The sequence below is a fragment of the Marmota flaviventris genome, chromosome 8 (genome assembly GCF_047511675.1).
Source record: "Marmota flaviventris isolate mMarFla1 chromosome 8, mMarFla1.hap1, whole genome shotgun sequence".
In the NCBI taxonomy this organism is placed as follows: Eukaryota; Metazoa; Chordata; class Mammalia; order Rodentia; family Sciuridae; genus Marmota; species Marmota flaviventris.
Genome location: NC_092505.1, coordinates 111,509,009 through 111,529,804, shown reverse-complemented (window position 1 = coordinate 111,529,804; position 20,796 = coordinate 111,509,009). Strand labels below are relative to the sequence as shown.

At 44.7% G+C, this 20,796-nt stretch overlaps 1 protein-coding gene across 2 annotated transcripts in view; it reads right to left on the bottom strand.

Annotated features, from left to right (window-relative positions):
- Kcnab1 (potassium voltage-gated channel subfamily A regulatory beta subunit 1) overlaps positions 1 to 20,796 on the bottom strand; it is a 302,880-nt gene that overhangs the window by 189,646 nt on the left and 92,438 nt on the right. Inside the window, exon 1 of one of the 2 annotated variants that reach the window (XM_027934030.2) lies at positions 16,549 to 17,241. The exons of the other annotated variant lie outside the window; for it this stretch is intronic. Coding sequence (XP_027789831.1) covers positions 16,549 to 16,769 — 221 coding nt within the window. The 5' untranslated portion in view covers positions 16,770 to 17,241. Of the gene's footprint in view, positions 1 to 16,548; positions 17,242 to 20,796 lie in introns of those variants that run through there. 2 annotated transcript variants of the gene reach the window in all.

The window sequence follows — 20,796 nt, the reverse complement described above, 5'->3', positions numbered from 1 at the left end:
ATCCCTATGGAGTTCCTCTCTTGGTTTTGGGGTGAAATGCCCTGTTCCCTCATCTGGATCAGCAGGGGAGAAAGACCACTGCACGACTCCACAAGGCAACCTTGCTCTCTCCAGTGGCCTCTCTATATTAATCCCGGGGAGTGGGTGGGGCACCCAGGACCAGGCCTGATTCTGCTGACCCTGGCCTCAGCAAGCCCTCCATGAAGTGTTGGTACCTGTACTTGGTGGTTGTCTGAACAAAAGGAACCTCTGCACTAAGCACACAGCTCCTCTCAGATACCTATCACTGGGAAGCCCAGCCTTTTGCTCCTGCTCCTTCTGGCTTGTGGGTCTTAATAATCAGACTCTTACAAACACAGCACCTGTCCTGGGAACTGCCAGGCCTTCTTGCTCCTCTGTTTGTGGGCAGAGGCCAGGTTCTGTTTCTTTGATGCTGACCCTAAGGATTGGGTGAGTTGGGATACATGGTTGATAACATCGAACTCAATAAATTACAATTTTATGGAGCAATCTATTTTTTATTATTTCATTGTCCTTATCTGATTTAAGGAGACCCTACCATGGTGCTGTGAGCATGACAAGCAAGACCTACGTGTGTTGACTTGGATAGGACGTGGAGAACAACATGGCCCTGGGAGCCAGGCTGTGGTACTCTGTGATGTCCCCAGCACCCACCAAAAACCAGGGAGGCTGAAACTCCATGTTGAATGGCACTGCAGCCTCATCAGCCAAACAAAGATGTGTCTGTGTGTTAATCAGTATTGATTCTGTTCATCAAAAACTCAAACAGTCAGCGGGATGTGGTGGTGCATGCCTGTAAACCCAGCAGCTCAGGAGGCTGAGGCAGGAGGACTGCAAGTTCAAAACCAGCCCCAGCAACTTAATGAGGCGCTAAGCAACTTAGTGAGACTCTGTCTTTAAATACAATATAAAAAGGGGCTCTGGATGTGGCTCAGTGGTTAAGCATCCCTGGGTTCAATCCCTGGTATAAAAAAGAATAAATAAAAGCAACCATTAATAAATCTGAATTTAAAATTCAAATCTCAAGTGTCAGGAAAATAAAACATCATATGGTTGGATGCTTGCCTTTTACTTTAAAAAAAATGGATTTATTGTTTACAACTCAGAATAGAGTCAGAGAGAATTAGGTAAGGCAAGAAAAAAGAAAATTTCTAATAAATCTCCTGATGAAATGTTTGAGTTTCAGTTTTGAAAATGGCATTGGTGGGGGTGAGGGGATTGTGAATAGCTTTTCTTTTAGAAGATAAAAATAAATAACAGACCCCAAACTCAAAGGGGAAAACAGCTTTTAGTGAGAATCGGAAAGCTGATACCAATATATTCTTGGTTTACATGTTTGCCGTTTTTTATTTTGATATTCCACTGACACTCCATCCATTGAAAACCACCATCTACTAAATAACAGCAAACAGGACACAAAAATCCTGGATGCTGACTATGAGACACTCTCTAACGTCAACCTGACCAAATTAAAATGTCAAAATCAGCACTGGGTAATAACCCAGTGCCAGGTTGCTGTCAAGAGCTGTCCCCATTCAACAGGTCTAACAGCACTCTCCCGGCTTCTACCCCAGGCCCTGTTTACCTTCACAACAATGCCTCCCAACCTACTAAAGATCTTCCTTCCTCCCCAGCTTTTCAAAGCCAAAGACTGCTTTTTCTCACCCTCCTCTCTCTCAACACCCAGATCAGGGCCTGGCACAGGGCAAGTGCTTGGGAGCATTTGGTGAGTGAGTTGGTGCACTCGAGATCACATTGGTCATAATGGTTAAGAACCCATCTCTCTGAGCCTGATACTCTGCTAGGGACTGTGTATTCTGTGCGATTCCTACCCTATTCTGTATGAAAAATAGACAGTGGTTTTATAACGAGACAGATCTGTCTTCTAACGCCTGCACATCATGGTGGGAATCGTGCCTGGGGTTCAGGGATGATGCTGCCACTCAGAGGCCTCTGGTTTGCCTGGTGACACCTTCCTTAGCCCAGGGATGAACCAAGTCTCCTTGGTTCCTCCTTTCTTAAGGCCAGGTGAGAGCACAGAGCAATTCCTTCATCTTCTCTCTACAGCTGGCTCCACACTAGAAACTCAATTTCAACTTATCAAACTCTGTCCTGTCCTAGCCCTAAGTGGAGACACCACTTAATCAATCTTTTGAGAAAAAGTGTACTGATCAGAAAGCTTTTTAACCAAGTAAATATTTTCTCTTCTGTAGAAAGGGAACCAAAACAAAACTACGGCAAAACAAATTTCAAATTTTAAAAGTTCCTTTTCTCCATAAAAATAACTTCAGTTCTAAAATCACATCAGCACACTCTCTGCACGTCTGTCTGCAGGCTTGTGTCTCTTTGAGTACAAAGTCTATGCCATTAGCCTTGGGTTGGCAGGTCCCCATCTTGAAAGGATTCTTGGATCCTCATCCCCCTTTCCATCTTCAAACTGCGCCTGAGGCAGAACCCAGGCCACACCCTCCAGCCTTCAGCATGCCAACCTTGCCCAGGCGTTGTCTGGACCATCACGCTGCAGGAGAGTCAGCTTCCAGGCACCATGAGCTCCCACTGCTCTTCCATGTTAGTGTCACAGGGTTGGGCCCAGCTCCTGGGTTCCCCCACTCCCCCCAGGGATGGAAATTCTCTCCATGGCTACCACAGTTAGAGTCTTGGCCCAGATCACCTATTCTTCACTCCATTGCTTTCAAACCACACAGGGACTTCACAGGTTTTGAGAGGGACTGGGAACCCATGGCTTGGGATCCAGTCTCTCCACCACCCGAGGGCCATCATTCCCTCTGAGACTCTATCAGATATGCTGGGTGCATAGGGGACAGAGGACAAGGCTCAGAGGGTCCAGACTTCTCACCAGGCCTCCAGAGCAGCAGAATCTCAGTGTAACCTGGGAACTGCCTTCTCTCAAGCCTGATTCTCTAAAATGGGTGAAGGTATTTGGAGACAAAAACCACATTTTCCACAAATAAAAAAGCATGAGCTACTTGCCTGAGTGTGGAGCATAGATAAAGGGTGCAGGGACAACCCCACATGCTAATTCCAAATGGTCTTGCCACACCCATCCCAGTGCAACCAGAAGACCCTTCTTTGTCCCTGAATCTCAGAAGAAACATGGCTCTCTGCAGGCAGAGTGGTGGACCTGGAGTTGGGGTCTCAAGTTGCCCCACCTGAGCCTCAGGGGATCCAGTCCCCAAGCTATTACAGCCACTGAAAGAAGGCCAGAGGGTTGGACTGCCACACAGCCAAGTCTCCATCAGCCCCACAGGTATATTACCTCCTGATTAAGGCTGGAAATCCAAATTGTTATATTATTTTCATTAATCACTGAATGCAAACCTGTAACTATTATTTATCAATATAAATAATTTCTCCCCAAATAAAATTCACAAGCAGATGTTCTCTATTAGAGACTCAGTGTGTTCACTCCTTTAGTATATAGATGTTGTGTTTGTTTTGTTGTGGTACTGAGGATTGAACCCAGGGACACTCTACCTCTAAGCTACATCCCTCATCTTTTTAAATTTTATTTTTGTGATGCAGTCTAAGTTTCTGAGGCTAGCCTTGAACTTGTGATCCTCCTGCCTCAGCCTCCTGAGTTGATTTGATGACAGGTGTGCGCCACCACGCCCTGCTGGAAATATCATTGTCACTTTTACTGCCCCTCTTTGTAAAGGATCAGGTAGTGACTCAAGAAATCACCATTTGCTGTATATCCTTATTCTTACCAGGAAGTCAACCCAAGGAAGATGCAAACAGCCCTTGCATGGCCCTTCCCCAAGACCCTGCAACAGTTGTGCTGTCTCTTTTAGGACACAGTGAATGGCCTGCAAGTGTTTCTGAAGGACAGACTCTAGTGTCTAAACAACAGGACAAACATCCTGGGTTCCTAGCATTATTGTTTCAGTTTCCTTCTGTTGTAATGTAAGCAATTTTGAGAGCCACCTTAACTCAGTTGCTGGAACCATCTGTGGACAACTGTTCATTTCTAGCAATTATGGCAAAATAATTTGGGAGATTGCAAGGACAGGTCATGCTCTTCAGCACCCAAGATCAAAAGCAGACAGAATTCCTATCTCTAGGGGAAAGAAGAGCCACTGCAAATGTGGACCAGGCAAGTCTGGCAGAGAAACAGGGCTGCCCTGGAAGCCAAGGTGTGACACTACCACAGAAGCCTTGCACCAAGGGTGTGACAAACCTTCATCATCACTCACAACACAGCAGATGGCCATGCTGGGATAGAAGCAACTAAAGTAAGAATATTCTGAAGGGGGCAAAAGAGCTAAAATAGAATCTATTGCAAACATATTGAATGCTCAGAGAACCTCATTTCTTCTTGTCCCCTTGTCCCATGTCATGCTGAGATTGATATTAATGACAACTATAATGGATAACAACTGGAACTGCATGCATATTATCTCATGCAATCTTCAAAACAGCCCTGAGCCCTGAAAAGGTTGTCACCAGATGCACCTTCCAGATCTTTCCAGTAAAGGCAAAGTAGGGTAAACAAACAGTGTGGTGCTTTAACTACTGTGCCAATCTGCCACCTGGCATCCACCCTCCTGCCCCACGGGAGTGTGATGCACAAACAGGCAAATGCTCAGTACTGGTTAGGGACTAAGTGCACATGAGGAACACCTTCAACACAGGTGAGCTCCCGCATCCAGTGAACATCACTTATTGGCTCCTGAAGATGCACTCTCTCCTCCCCAAGGCAGAGCTCTAACAACTCGACTGTCAAAAACAATCACAAAATCCAAGTGGCTTCTATCAGCCTGCGGGTTCTAGAAGTAGCCCTGAGCTCCTGCGTTAAGCGCTGCAAGGCAGAGAAACACGGAGGAACTGAGTGTGTGGACCACCCACTGCCTCAAGCCAACAGGAATGGCATTTTGCCAACATCAGATCTCTTTCAATTCAGCATCACTATGGGCAGAAACAGGCTGGTCACTATGGGATGGCAGGCAGAGGGTTCCTAAGCATAGAATGGAAACCACAACTCCAAGAGTTAGGCTGCCCGAGTCATCATTGAGCTCTGTTTTTGTGCCTCATTTACCATAACTGAAAATGGCCTTGACACTACCTGCTATGCCCTTTCAGAGTTTTTCTCAAGGATGAAGTTCATATTAACTGAGCTCCTATATCCCTTGGTTTGAGGCAATCAGCATAAAGTAAAATTTTATTGGCAAAGAGTATTATCTAGACAGTTTGATAATTAGCATTTGTCTTTTGTCAAATCCCGTTCCCAAGGTATTTCTATCTCAAAATAGGGACAGATCAGGCTGGCGTAGGAGATAGGAATAATCAACAAGCAAAATTTATAAGCCGACACTTGGTGAACGCTTCTGTTTCTAAACCTAGTTGTTATTGAAGCAAGGCCAGACACTTTGATGGGTGGTATTGTCCTGTAATAGTGTGGCCTTCTGTGATAGTCCGCTGGACTCCTCACATTTACTCCATCAGTGGCTGCTGATGACCTGTCATCAGGCAGAACTCATTAGTGCAATGAGCATGTGACTTAACTTGCTTATCTTTCTTTTCCACAATAATGAATGCTGCTATTGGGTTTGCATTAGGCTTAAAGAGAAAAATCCATGTAGTTAGAATGGAACTCTGGTGTCAATGACCCGGGAGACAGTGAGGAACTGGTGCCACTCTTCCCTTCCTCCCTGGAGGCAGCTCAGGACAGGCTGGGCATGCTCTGCCCTCGACACTGCCCTCCTATCTATGTGAAGATGATGCTCCCAGGTTGCCCAGCCCCCATGCACCATGAGGCCTGCATGGCCACAGCCTCTGCTCTGGAAGTGCTTCCTCTACCCTGCCTTCCAATCCTGTTTGCATCCAGCTGTGGGAGGCAGGGTGACCACACAGCTCACATTCAGCCAGGTCCCAAAGTTCTCATTTCCTCCTTTCCCCTCTTACTCAAGCACGTGTCTCTTACAGCTTCCAGGCAAAAACATCTGGCCACAGGGACTGAATTAAAGTTCAAGGTTGAGTTTAAACTCTGCATTCCCCTGGTCTCTGAATTCCTAGTCAATCGCTTCCTAACTCACTTTAATTTGGAACCACTAATATTTCTTCCCAAATATGATGCAGTCTGGTACTTTTTGTTCACACACCAAGAGAGGGCATACAGACTTAAGTGTCTGGGATCAGCAGTCTAATCTTCAAAGCCCAATATTCCATGCACTAGGGGATGAGCAGCAGGTCCTTGGAAGGGGATAGAAAGAACTGACAGCAGCCGCCTTCCTCTGTGGGTGTGTGAGACAGCTGCATAGAGGGAAACGGCATCAGATTTAGGACATTTGGATTTTTGTCAGAGAATATAGAAACTTCATAAGAATAAAAGCTGCTTTGTGATTAAAATACAATAACCTAATGGCTTCAAGTGGATAATATTTAATAGAAAGGTTCAGAGAGAGAACTTCCCCTCCCTGCTAGAAGCCCCTTCCTTCTCTGCAGCATTGTTAGGCAGCGCTCAGGAAGCAGGCCAGGGTGGGTCTCACGGAGGGAGACACCATTCCATGATGTACCTGGGGCCTCCATCAGGACTCAGAGGTGCAGGCACATCCTCAGGGCCCCAGGCACCAAGAAAGAGTGAGATTCCTGCTCTACACTGATCACTGTCATGGAATTTGGAGGCAGATGTATTTTTGAAACTACTGGTATTTTAACGATAGCGTGTTGCAGCTTGATCTTTGTGTGAATGCATTGATTTTTCCATCAGGTCCCTTAACCCCAGATCCTAGTGAGAGCCTGAAGGAGGTGGAGCAGATTCAGGCAGCAGATGCCCGTGAGTAATGGCCAAGGCCCAAACCCATTAAACTTTATCACACTTTGCCACACGCTGTAAACACAAGCTTTTATTTCTGATTCAAAACCCAAACTGAAGTCTTATGCAGAGAAACCCAGCACCTTGTGTTTCTAACCACTTCCTTCTTCCTTTTTGTGGGTCTCACCTCACCTGAGCACATCTGAAATGTGCTTGAGAGCACAGCCCCTTTGCCTCTCTCTTGTGTAACATATTAGCGGGATCTGCATGGCCGGCTATGAGGCCGGCCATCCACGACAGATGTCTGTGTCCCCATCCTAAACCCTAAGAATATCTGACCTCCCAAGGTGAAAGGGACTCTGCAGATGTAATTAAGCACAGGATCTGGAGACTGGGAGATTATCCTGGGCTGCCCAGGGCTGATGTTACCACAGCTGGAGAAAGAGCAAGAGGGGACTTACAAGGGCACAGCACGCATCTGTAAGTGCAGATGGAACAAGAGGCAGGTGTGATGTGCTGTGAGAGTACAGCAAGGAGGGCTGCAGGGACCCTGGAGCTGGAAAAGGTGAGGACGTGGATCTCCACCCTGACAAAATCAGAAGGAATGCACCTTCTAACCTCCAGGCTGGGAAGGAGTCAAAACACTGCTTTAAGGCACTGACTCTGGTCGTTTGTTACAGCAGCAACAGGAAACCAATACAGTATGAAATTCTAGCTCTGCTTTGTAAGGAGACTTGCTGTTTGTCCTCCTAAATCACCTCTTGCTCTGAAACAGAACTGAGGGAAATCTGCTGGAATTTGGAGTCCTCAGGCAAATGTCCACTTGCTCCTTTGATTGAGGAGCTCTATCTGGAACTTTTATTAACAAAGATCCAAGCCTCCTGATTTCCACAGGATACTTCTGGAAGAAATTGTATTTCGAGTAAAAGTAAAACCTTGAACTCCTTTCTTGAAAATGGAAAATAAGGCCTTACTAGATGAGACGGTATAATGAGGCCATGAATTTCCCAACACCCTCTTTCTATTTGGGTTTCTTAGTATTAGTATTTCTTTTCTCTTCATTAAAACGTAACCAGTGGGCTGGGGATGTGGCTCAAGCGGTAGCGCGCTCGCCTGGCATGCGTGTGGCCCGGGTTCGATCCTCAACACCACATACAAACAAAGATGTTGTGTCCGCCGAAAATTAAAAATAAATATTAAAAATTTCTCTCCTCTCTCTCTCTCTCTCTCTCTCTCTCTCTCTCTCTCTTAAAAACAAACAAACAACAACAAAAAAAAAAAACAATTTAACCAGTATGTTTTCCATCAAGATGCAAAACCTTCTGGACCCAGACTGCTAAGATTTCTCCTGAGCATCTGTAGTTTTTTTTAAGAAACTGCAAAGACTCTGGAATGCAAAGAGTTTGTGCACAAGAGGTAGGAAATGGAGTAGCAGTTAGTCCAAAGGTCTGTTTTCATCAAAAGCCCCAGAGGAAACCTTTGCTAATTCTTGAGTTGAGAGAGAAGTGGCATTCATTAAAGCCATGTTATTTGCTCAGTTGATTTCTATAATGAGCCTGTTGTGGTCTCAGGCCAAAGAAACTGAAAACAAAAATCCAGTTACATAAAAACCTGGTTTAAAGTGCAACTAGCTGGGCCAAGGAGGTAGCGTGGTGGTAGAGCACTTACCCAGCACGTACAAAGCCCTGGGTTCACTTTCCAGTGCTGTGAAAAAATAAAATCCAAACTAATTTCAAAGAAGTGGAAGAGAGGGTGCTTATTAGCATGTGTTCCTCAGGGGGAAAAAAGCTTGCTTTACTTATATAAGAGTTCTGTCAAGCCAGATGGGTCCTCCAGCAGATGCAACCTCATCATGGAGAACAATTTCCTTCAGTTGAGCCCCCCAGGTACTCTCCTGGAAAGATTTAATTACCAGTAGAGAAAACTTTTCTTGTTAATATTAGTCATTACAGTTGCCTTTACATTTAAACATACTAGGTTTAAAAAATGAGAAAGAAAACGTCTTTATAAGAGTACATCAAAAAGCAAGATAATCAGATTATAAGCTGTTGGTTTTCCTAGCTGGATGCTCAATGGCCATTAGAACTTAACATATCAGATTTGATCTTTTTATATTTCTTCAATACAAGAGATTCCAGTTGTCACCATTCTAACATTTGGAGCTGGCAATCTCATAGAATTTGCTAAGTGGCATTGCATAGTCATTACCCATTATTTCAATAACTCTGTTGGGATATTTTTTAAATGTTTCACAGCGATTTTTCAAAGATTGGCTAAAATATTAAAAATGCTTGTTTCTCCTAGAACAGGAAGCAAGCGCAGGGAAGGCAAAACAAGGTCCAGAGACCCTTTTTGTGACGTGGCAATCTTGCCATCTTCTGTTCTGAGAAGGTGGGGCCTCTGGAAGTGCATACAGTACTGGAGGGCTCACTGAAAACGTAGTCACCACGGGCAGGGCTTCCATGAGAGACACGATCACAGTTGGGAGCCAGGAAACAAAGTCTAGGCAGAAAGAACTAGAACCATCTGGAAATAGGAAGCAGAGTCTGAGCAACAGTTCTTAGATACCAAAGCTTCACAAAGCAGGAAATGAGAGCTAGCTCCTAAGAAGCTTCTGAGGCAGTCCTGAAGGAGCTGAGTTAATGGCAAGGATGTTTGTAACGGTGACGTTTTGACTCTCAGATGGTTCAGCCGTGGAACAGTCAGGCCAGCTGAATGGTGCAAGGACCAGAATAGACAAAATCGCATACCCTGGGTGCCAACAGGAGTCTGAGGTGCCCTGCCTGCCACCTCACCCAGCCTCAGGTCTGCCTTTCTTGCCCCTCCCCCTTTTATCTTCATTTTCTTCCCTGACTTGACTCCAGAGTCCCGACAGTAGACAAGAAGCTTATGGCTTCCTCTGAGGACTTCAACACTTAATGAATGATTCTGATTCTTAGAAAGAAGAGCCAGTTTTTTTCATGACTGCTGTGAAAGGAGATTACACAATTTCTTCAGAGGCCTTTATAAGTCGCTGCTGTATGTTGCAAATTGGAAAAACAGGACAGATTTCTCACGAGGGCTGGACCAGATGGCCCGCGCGAGTGCTCTCAAAGTCCTCCCTAGCTGTCGATTTCAAGAAAAAGAAAATCGCTGCTGGGCTTCTGTTTGGGTTTCCAGTCTGGGTAACAGAAAATTAACCTGCAATAAGGATTTTTAAATGTATTTTGATTGTGACTTTCAGGAGCATGTTTTTCAAAGTGATGTCTAAGGACACGGAGGAGGGTGTGAAGTCCGACTCAGAATTCCTGGCCAAGCATGCCCCTTCCAGTGCTGACATGTAGCAGATGCATCTGTTCGTCTCTTTCTGAGATCCCAGTGTTTTGGACGCTGTGACGCTGAGCATGCCAACTAAGCATGCCATCATCTGGAAGTTGATTCATGTCTCACTTCGGAACATGGACCAGCAGAGAGCTGCCCTGGGAGTACTTTGGGGTCCTAATTGCCCTGCAGGTGATGGAGAAAGCTGCTGTGGCTGTCAGCACTCAGCAGGGCTTTGCTTCTTGAGATAAAAGCTTGAGCTGCAAACTGTGTATATATACAGGAAGGAATTGTCTTTTCTAGAAATGCTTCATGCACTGTGCTTCCATCCTGTGTTAAAAAATGGGGCATAAGCAAGAAGCTGCCACGCAAAAGCTAAAGGAACATCGGAACCCAGTCTGTGGAGTCAGGAGACCTGTGTTTGGCCTTGACCAACCCTGGCCTTCCTAGGTGATTGACCTAGGAACTGCATTCTGCATTGGGCAATGTGTCTGCAGAAGGTGGCATCCAAGTTAACTCGGCAGCACCCACTGAAAACTCACTCATTTTCTAGTGATCACAGTGTATTAATCATTCTCAATGTTGAAATGGACATTTATAATATTTTTGCCTTAAATTCTTCAGCCTCAATCAGTCTGTTTCCTAATTCCAAGAGTGGAAAGCTATTAACAGAAATGTTTTTTTAAGCACACAACACAGTTAACTTGCAACATTGAAGCATTTTTTAGTGTCTAATTGTCATTTACCTAAATGGTTTGACATACTTAAAGGAAATATATGAACCAATGTTTGTGAATTTAACTCTTTTCACAAGGGGGTTTTCTCTTCTAAAAGGATTTTAAGGAATACTCAAGGAAATCAAGAGTCCTATATTTTGATTAGATTCCCTCAACCCAAATCTTATCCTGTTCATGAATTGATATACTAAGGAGAGATTATGAATTTGATGAAATGAATTTGAAAAATCAAAGTGAAACTTAGGAATTCCATTTTCCCTTTGAATATGATGGGATTTTTTCCTCCTCTCAGAACATTCTCAAATTCTCATAAATTGAAGTGTTTGTAGAATTTTTAAAAATATATAACTTCTTTAAAATGAGGGCACTTCTAAAGAGGGTCATTGAGTGGACTTGGAATGAAGGACTTCATTTGTAACAACCAAAGTGAAGACTGCAGTTAGAAAATGAGATGTTTCTGGAAACTCTGGATTGATTCCTCTATGCTCACATATGCTCACGCCTGCACACGCACACAGCCCCACCCCAGCCCCACACTTCCAAAACCACGGAACTAGAACAACATTTGCCTAAAAACTTCCAGGAGGCTCCCTCCCCTCCTACCATTTTCTCACCATCCCCTAGATGCCAGACTTCTGACTGGTGCCTCACAGAGGTGGGATAAACTCTACGAGGTTGACTCAGCAACTAATTTTCAGGAAGGCCTCCCCCTACCCACCCACCCATTTCCACCATCCTGCTCTAGGTAGAGAGAAAAAGCCACACCCATGGGTGTCAGTGAAAATGACAGCAGCATTCTCCACCAAAAAATTAAAAAATAATATAAAGCCTGGCATTTTAAATAACCAAGCTGCTCTCTTCTCTGGACTAAAATCAAATATTTTTACTTGAAACACAGTCACCAAGCTGGCTCTTCTCCTCCTCCTCTCAGGTCCACCCCTTTCCTCCTGCTTTTCCCCTCACGGAGACTTGCACACACATACACATACAAAGGCGCACACACACACAAAGGCGCACGCGCGCGTGCACGCGTGCGCGCACACACACACACACACACACACACTTAGGGTCTTTTATGTAATCAGTTGACAAGATTAATCTTTCACTTGAATTGCTTTGATTCAAAATCTGCCCACCATTCGTGGGAGGTAAAAAACTGCGGATGCGGTGTGTGCTTTAATAAAGAGGCTATGACAGGAATGTCATGGGAGGGGCACCTGTTGGCTGTCCTGAGTCCTTTCTATATATTCTTGGTTTTCTATAGGAAAACAGAGAGCCATGAAATTCCACACAAACTCTCTTGTTTCAAACCTACAACTCTTCGATTTTAAGAGGAAAACAGTGAGAGTCAACCCTGCCTAACCGAATTTTGAGACATACACCTGCTCCAAAACCTTTACTTGTTCCCCCACTGCCGGCGTTCATCTTGTCTAAATGGCCCACCCAATCTCCACGGTGTCATCATCTGACACCTTTATATGGTGGCAAGAGTTTCTCTCCCCACTTCCCTGCATAAACCCTCTGGGAGGGAGAAACAGTCAACTTTAAAACATTACCTACTATAAGATTCCATTTATTTAATATTCTTGAAAAAGTAAAATTATAGAGAAGGCCTACAGATTGGTGATTACCAAGGGCTTGGATGGGGGAGAAGGTAGTGGACATGGCTTTAAAGGGGTAACATGGGGAAGCTTGTGGTTACAGAAAAACTCTGCTTCTTCATTATGATGGTAGTTACACAAGCTTAAACACTAGATAAAGCTGCATAGATGCATAAATATGTACAAATGGATACATGTAGAACTGGTGAGGTCTGAATATATTCTTTGGACTGTGCCAATGTCAGTTTCCTAATTTTGATACCATCCTATCCATACACAAGGTGCTACCACTGAAGAAATATGGAATTCAAGGGTCACAGAAATTCTCCGTACATTTTTTCCTTTTTGCAAAATCCTGGGAAGCTGTAATTATTTTTTAAAAAATTAACAGTAAAGTGTGGTCAGCCTTAGAAAAGGGAGGACTGAAGTTTCAAGTGGAATTTAAAGATTATTTCTCAGAAAATATTTCTTTTTGTAAAGAATCATCTTAAATTTTCAAAGCATGTTTCTTGTAATAATATACAACAAAATTATATTGCCATGGATGTATATGTTTCAAACATTTTTTTTTCTCAATGAAACTGGGTCCATTGATACTCAAAGTGTTCGAGAACTAAAATAATAATTTTAGAATGGAGAGGGGGAGTCATCAGTGCAAATGGATTACTCTGAAATGACAGAAGCTCTGAGACCATGGCAAACATTAGTAGCTGGATCATTCTAAAATGTTACTTAAAAAAAATACCTTGCTTAACTTATGTTCGGAGTGATTTGCTATTTTGATGGATGGAATATTCATGCATGTGGTTACATCTATCATGATTAGGATCTACCACATGTGGTTGAGGTCTCCATCAGACTAACATGATGTAATGCACTCTCAGAATAAAACAAATGCAAATCTAAAACCAAGGAATTACCAAGCATTGACAAACCACAACTGTAAAAATGCAAAGAACAAAGTAGTCCTGTGCCCTTTACATGCAGGATGTCCCCAGGATAAACATTAGCAGGGACTCTTATTCTCTGGGACTAACAATATTTGAATGGAAGAATGTTCTAGGGATTTTTTTTCTATCTTTAGCCTTGAGACAACAGTCAATTTTATGCAAAATTCTTGCATGTTGATGGTGAGAATATAATAGTGACTTGGAGCATTATCCTTGCAGAATACAGATGCTTTGCACAAGGGAATGAATTCTTTCTGAAATCCAAATCCCATGGAATCTTAAGTAAGGGATGGTAATCACAGGCTATGTATGCTGTGAGTTGGGATTGAAAGATCATAAAGCATTATATAAGTAAAAGGCATTCTACTTATCTGTCAGGGTAAAGAGTAGACCTTCAACTGCCAGTAATACCTTACAGCAGGTAGACCTGAAACAAGTCCCTGGGATAGCAAAATGGGCCACAGATATGAGCAGTGATTGTCACAAGACACAATCACCAGCTCTACAATTAAAACAGAGTCAGCAGCCTCAGAATGGATAACAGAGTTGGCCCAGGCTTAACTCTTACCTCCCCCACCTTCACAGGTAGCCTTCATAAGAATGTCCCACAATAGGAAATCCTATTATTGAACTGTTCATCTCCTTAGTTAGGGTCTGCCTCCCCACCCTGGATGTCTGGCACACCATGGGTGCTCAGTGAATCTCCACTGGCTGGGCGGCGCCTCTTCATATACCAACACTGCTGATAGGCAATGGTTAACCTCTAGACACTTTAAACACAAGAACCGGGGGTGCTACTAAGAGGAAAACTTCTCTTAGAAGAAAATAACTTCTCTGCAGAAAAGCGCAAGATAATACAGTGCTTTTTATCGTCCAAGGGGTTCACAGAAGTTCTGACCCTGCAAACCATCTTCCAGAATGAGTGAGAACATTATTTCAGCGCCAACTGACCAGGAATTTCCACCCTAGCTTCCCCATGCAGTATCCAGACCTTCTCCACTCCACAGCATTATTTTTTTATTTGTTTTCTGCTATTTGTTAACAAATAGTCCACATATACATATTATGCTTTAGGGATGACAATGTGATAAAAGGACAATTCAGCTAATTAAAATATTTCCACTGTTTTCTCTGAAGTACACAGCTGCCCTCATCCCTTCCAAGCTACAAAGCTTAGTATTTGGCCTTATCTCATGATCTCTTTCAGAAAGGTCACTCTGAGTGAACTTGAAGGGGGTGGGGGTAAGTTATGGTCACGCACACACCTGACACCATGGACGGAGTGATTCAGAACAAGGGGAGCAGAAAGGGGGCAAAGATACTTAGTCACAAAATAACAAACAGTGCAAAGTACACTGAAGACCCCAGATGGCTGACTTTTTGTAGGAGAAGAGCTGTCCTTAGTCATCAGTAATGAAAGACACCCAAGCAAGTCTTGGTCATGCACTGAGCTTTTGAAAGAGAGACCATTACCTTCCAATCTGAGTTGAGCATGCTGACAGAAAAACCTTAATGGAAAGCTCCTGGCTTCCTAAAGAGCTCCCAAGGCCAAACTCCCCCTACACAGCCATCCACAAACAACTGTGAATCTGCTGCCACAAGAACTACTTTTTATTCCTTCGAGTTTACAAAAAGAAAGTTTATAGGGCAGTTAAATGCCAGAGTCTCCAGTGAAAACAACCTTCTGTGATTGACCTTAACTCTGGAGCGTCCTGGCCTGGGGGCCTGCAGGAAGGCAAGAGGTTCATCTCCAACCCAGCAGCAGAGCTGCATGTCCACAGGGCAGGGGCTGGGTGTGTGCCACAAAGCAGCAGCAGAAAAGGCCAGTGCACCAGACTGCGGTCTCACTCAGGGAACTGCTACTGTGGGGTTCCCTCTTCATCATGCCAAAGTCAAGAAAAGCAGAGGCACATTGCTGACACTTGAGGGTTGATTGGAGGCAGACTACCTGTATTTGCACTGCAGTTGGGGCCAAGAGCTTCAGCTACAGATTGTTTTGGTTTTTTCTCATTCCAGGGCTTTCTTTCTCAATGGCTCAGAAATATATCAAAACAATTGTGCTTGACATACTTTCAAGGAGAAGCTTTCCTGTAACTCTGCAAAGAAACTTCTTCCAGGGGACACCTTGCATACACATAGGCTTAAATGTCTCCTGCTGCACCCCCATATGAATAAATCTTAAGTGTGCATTGTTTTAATTGTATTAAGCACATCCTGTCCCCAAACCTGGTTCCTGACAAAGATGAGGGAGAGTTAAATGTAAACAATTAGTAAAATCATATCTGCTAGTTGAAGTAATGAAAGCCTTTGGAAGATGTATCAGTCAGTAGTTTCTCTCTAGTATAGCCACAAATGATGTTTAGAAACAAGAAGCACAGTGATTTTAAAGAAATAAAATCAAGAAAGCTTGGTGCAAAGCAAATATAATGAGGAGGTAAGAATTACATAATTGAATAATGATTTTTTCTTTTTACTTATCAAACTTAAATCACTTTGTATTAAGGAGCATTAGCTATTACTGGGAAGATTTCCATCTTTGGAAAATATCTTAAAGGAAGAGTGAGCTAAAAAAAATTGATGATGAAACTAGTAGTATTGCAACAATTGACTTTCCATGTTTTACAACAACCTCTGGATTTTATTTCAAGCAGTAATTTAGATTTAAATGTGGCAATGTTCATTCTGATTTACCATTGTAGGTGTTTTTTCTATAACAGAACTCCCTTAAAAGCTTTGCCTACCATTTGCTACCTTGGTTTTTCAAAGGATAAACAGGAGTGCTGTGCTAGATGAGAAACTATTTCTGACAGTATAATCACAGAAGCTACATCTGTAGCATAAAACAGGGCAAACGCATTTGCTCCTGATAAACTATGCTGATCTAAGTGCCCATTTCCAGCAGTTTGTGTTTTCTTCCATAGACTGGAATTTATACAGCTCCCAAAGTCTAGAACATACAAAATGGGCCATATTTTTAAAAATTACACACGCACACACGCACACACCTTGGGCTTTTCTATCCTCCTCAAGAGCTATTTTAAAAACACCTGAGATTCTAAATTGAGCAACCCACAGACAAGCGAGTCACTTTTGCAAAGCAATAAACCGTTCCGTTGCACCTGTATAGAGCATGGAAACCCCGGGTTTAGGGAATCTTACATCCATACCTATATTTCATGCCCGTCTGCTTTGCGGTGGACTCTTTGAGGGAAATGTGGTGCTGAGGGGTGAAGGTCCCCAGGCTGCGTGCGATGATCGCGACCGTGCGGAATTTGGCCCGGGCTGCGTTCACCACATTGGGGGCGGCGGAGCTCTGCTTGCTCAGAAGTCGGTCCTCACCATTCCGACTCTTCAGATTGTGCTCTGTGCAGGCTATGGAGACTTGCATTGCTTCCCCGGGCAGCGCACGGTCCCTCGGAACCCCGCAACACAGGCAGTCACGAGAGGCTGAGCCGCTGAGGGGTCTCCGCTCGTCCTAAACCGGCTCGCTCCCCTGTTCCCGGGGATGCCGTCAGCGGAGTCCTGGCGGCTGACTTCAGAGCCGGCAGAGTGACAGGAGAGTTCCGGGTTCGGGGATCCGGAGAAGTAAACAGCCAACCCCGAAGTTGTCAGGGCAGCTGGAGCGCGGATCAGGCTCCCAAGTCGTCCCTGGCAGTAATCTCGGTTGATTAAACAGCCAAATCCATGCGGTCTGGAGGCTGTCGCCGAGGCTAGAGCTGAGCATTCATGGTGATTGCACAGGCGCTGCCAGGAGCCAGTCCGCGGTGCCTGAATGCGGGCTCGCTGCTGGGCGCTGGCTCAGCTCAGCGCAGGCATGCCGCAAGATGCGCGGCCAGCGCGCTGGGGCCACCGGCAGCACGCTCGGCCGGCGCGCGGAGCACCCCAGGAAGCAGCTAATCGCAAGCCGGTTCCCGCGGGCCGGCGGTCTCCATCCACACCGCCGTCGGCTCCCTCCCTCCCCCGCTCTCGGAGGACGTGGAGGCTGCTCAGGACCCCTCCCCACTCATTCTCAGGCGAAAGCCTGGGTTGCTTAGCCCTCACCGATTCCGGTTTGCAGCTGCACGGAGAAGCGGGCAGGTCCCTTTAAAGAGCCTTTGTGTGCGGTGGGAAAGCAAGGATCCCTTTCACCAGACTCTGGCTGTGAGAGTGGGGAGGGCTGCTCCACAAAGGGAGCTATGCCCAGACAGACCGAATCCTGCTGCAGCCCAACAGTTGGAACTGGGGGAAGGCAGAGTGGGGGTGCTTCTGCCGCGGAACATGCCAGTGAACCAACACGTGAGCGCTCTGCTACTGGCTTGCGAAACGCAGCTTGAAACCCCTGCTATTAGCCTTGTCAGGGCTCCTTTCCCCTCTGCGCCTTGTTCTTTAAGCTGATAAGTTTGAAGTTTCCTGAAAGGCTAGAGTGAAGACTTTTTTTTGGAGTCTAGTTGGCCCACTTGCTGCAAAATCTATTCTGAATGCCAGAGGAAGGAACAGGATGCCCCCAAGGGGCAGCAATTTGGCACCCCTCAGGAGGGGCTGTACCAGCTGAGCCGCAGGCCTGTTATTACCACCCAGAGCCAGAAAGGTCCAGGAAGGTGGCAGGAGCCAAGCACATGTCCGGCTGATCCTCTGTGGCCAGCTGGTGAGGAAAAGCCCTACCCCCACTTCAGGGATGGGCAGCAAGACCTCACTGTGGACCCTGAATCCCCATCAGGCAGGATGGGGATTGTCTAATTCAGTGTCAGATGCAAAGCAATTGCACGAAAATGTAGTTGGACCAGACTAAGCACAATTGGCTGGTGATTGACTTCTCCATTTGAAATACGTGGAAATCCAATGATTCAAACGCAATAAAGTTATGACTTCTGCAAAATCATCTTTCTTTTTTTTTTTTTTTATTGTTGGCTGTTCAAAACATTACATAGTTCTTGATATATCATATTTCACAATTTGATTCAAGTGGGTTATGAACTCCCATTTTTACCCCATATACAGATTGCAGAATCACATCAGTTACACATCCATTGATTTACATATTGCCATACTAGTGTCTGTTGTATTCTGCTGTCTTTCCTATCCTCTACTATCCCCCCTCCCCTCCCCTCCCCTCCCCTCCCCTCCCCTCTTCTCTCTCTGCCCCCTTTACTGACATTCGTTTGTCCCCCTTGTATTATTTTTCCCCTTCCCCTCACTTCCTCTTGTATGTACTTTTGTATACCTCTGAGGGTCTCCTTCCATTTCCATGCATTTTCCCTTCTCTCTCCCTTTCCCTCCCACCTCTCATCCCTGTTTAATGTTAATCTTCTTCTCATGCTCTTTGACCCTACTCTGTTCTTAGCTACTCTCCTTATATCAAAGAAGACATTTGACATTTGTTTTTTAGGGATTGGCTAGCTTCAGAACCCTAAAGAGAGAAATAGAAGAAGATCTTAGAAGATGGAAAAATATACCCTGTTCATGGATAGGCAGAACTAACATCATCAAAATGGCGATATTACCAAAAGTTCTCTATAGGTTTAATGCAATGCCAATCAAAATCCCAACGGCATTTCTTGTAGAAATAGAGAAAGCAATCATGAAATTCATATGGAAAAATAAAAGACCCAGAATAGCAAAAACAATGCTAAGCAGGAAGTGTGAATCAGGCGGTATAGCGATACCAGACTTCAAACTATATTACAGAGCAATAGTAACAAAAACAGCATGGTACTGGTACCAAAACAGGCGGGTGGACCAATGGTACAGAATAGAGGACACAGAAACCAATCCACAAAACTACAACTATCTTATATTTGATAAAGGGTCTAAAAGCATGCAATGGAGGAAGGATAGCATCTTCAACAAATGGTGCTGGGAAAACTGGAAATCCATATGCAACAAAATGAAACTGAATCCCTTTCTCTCGCCATGCACAAAAGTTAATTCAAAATGGATCAAGGAGCTTGATATCAAATCAGAGACGCGCCGTCTGATAGAAGAAAAAGTTGGCTACGATCTACAGTCGGTGGGGTCGGGCTCCAAATTCCTCAATAGGACACCCATAGCACAAAAGTTAATAACTAGAATCAACAAATGGGACTTACTCAAACTAAAAAGTTTTTTCTCAGCAAAAGATACAATAAGAGAGGTAAATAGAGAGCCTACAACCTGGGAACAAATCTTTACTCCTCACACTTCAGATAGAGCCCTAATATCCAGAGTATACAAAGAGCTCAAAAAATTAGACAATAAGAGAACAAACAACCCAATCAACAAATGGGCAAAATCATCTTTCTACGTATGGTGCCCAACACACCGCTGCTGTCAAACAAAAAGGAACAGCATTTAAATCAACCATGTTTGTGAATGCCATCTCTGCAGGAGGCCATGGAGATCACATTGTTAGAAAAAAAGGAAGCACTGCTCCTTCTCAAGGAATAGACAGATCAAACATGCAGTCTTATGGGGACTCATTAGCAGTGCTGGAAGGTGCATTCTGACATGCCCCACTGCCAAATGCACTAGCATGACGTGGAGGACTGCAAGAGGACTTCATTTTGATCCATTTCCTACTAGGTACCTGACTCTGTAGGGTACCCAACTGCTTGTGAAGGGGACACAAAGATGACCAGGACTGTGGCTGGATTCTCAAAGAGCTTAGGAGGCCCAAACAATCCTCCTGGCAGGATAGGACTTTGCCTGGGGCATGAAGGAGTCAGATTTGATTAGCAGGCAACAGTCTGTTTGGTGGGTTTGGGGAGGGCACATATTCTAGTTGCGTCTATTGGTATACAAAAAATAATAGCTGGTCTCACCAATTCTTCCCAACAAAATTAAGCCTGTAGGAATGAAATTTTCAAGTAGAATATGTGCCCCATTGCCATTTTGTCACCTACAGATTAAGACCTAAACCACTTGGGGACTCCCAATCTTATCCTCCACACTCTTCCCTCTCTTTACTTTAAAAAGTAAAGCTGCGCTGAGCACACCGGCTATCCAGGGAGGGCTGAGAACTTCCAAGGGAGGGGAATCTGGACCGGTTAGCAGAAGTGGCTTTCAGCTTTGCCAGAGAACTGGCAGAGCCATGCCTGGAAGCACAGCCAGGGCCAGAATAGGGAATAGGTTATCAGCACAAAACCTGCCAGGCAGAACGCTCTGAGTCACCTCCTCCTCCCCCACAGGACCACGCAGAGTGCCTGGTGCATAGCAGGCCCTCACTTTGATGACTGAGAGGGGGAGGTAAGGAAACAAAAGAAGGAGGGAGGTGGATGGGAAGATGCTATATTCTTGGATAAACCTGCTTCCTTCAAACCAAACACCAAAGGAAACCCTGTGCCTGCCAGTTTCCGCACAGCCCCTCACTTGAAAGGAGCGAATAACTGTCCCACATTCACGTCCGCACCTCTGTGTGTAGATGAGTCCCAGCCTTCAGGACATGCCTCAAAGAGAATCAA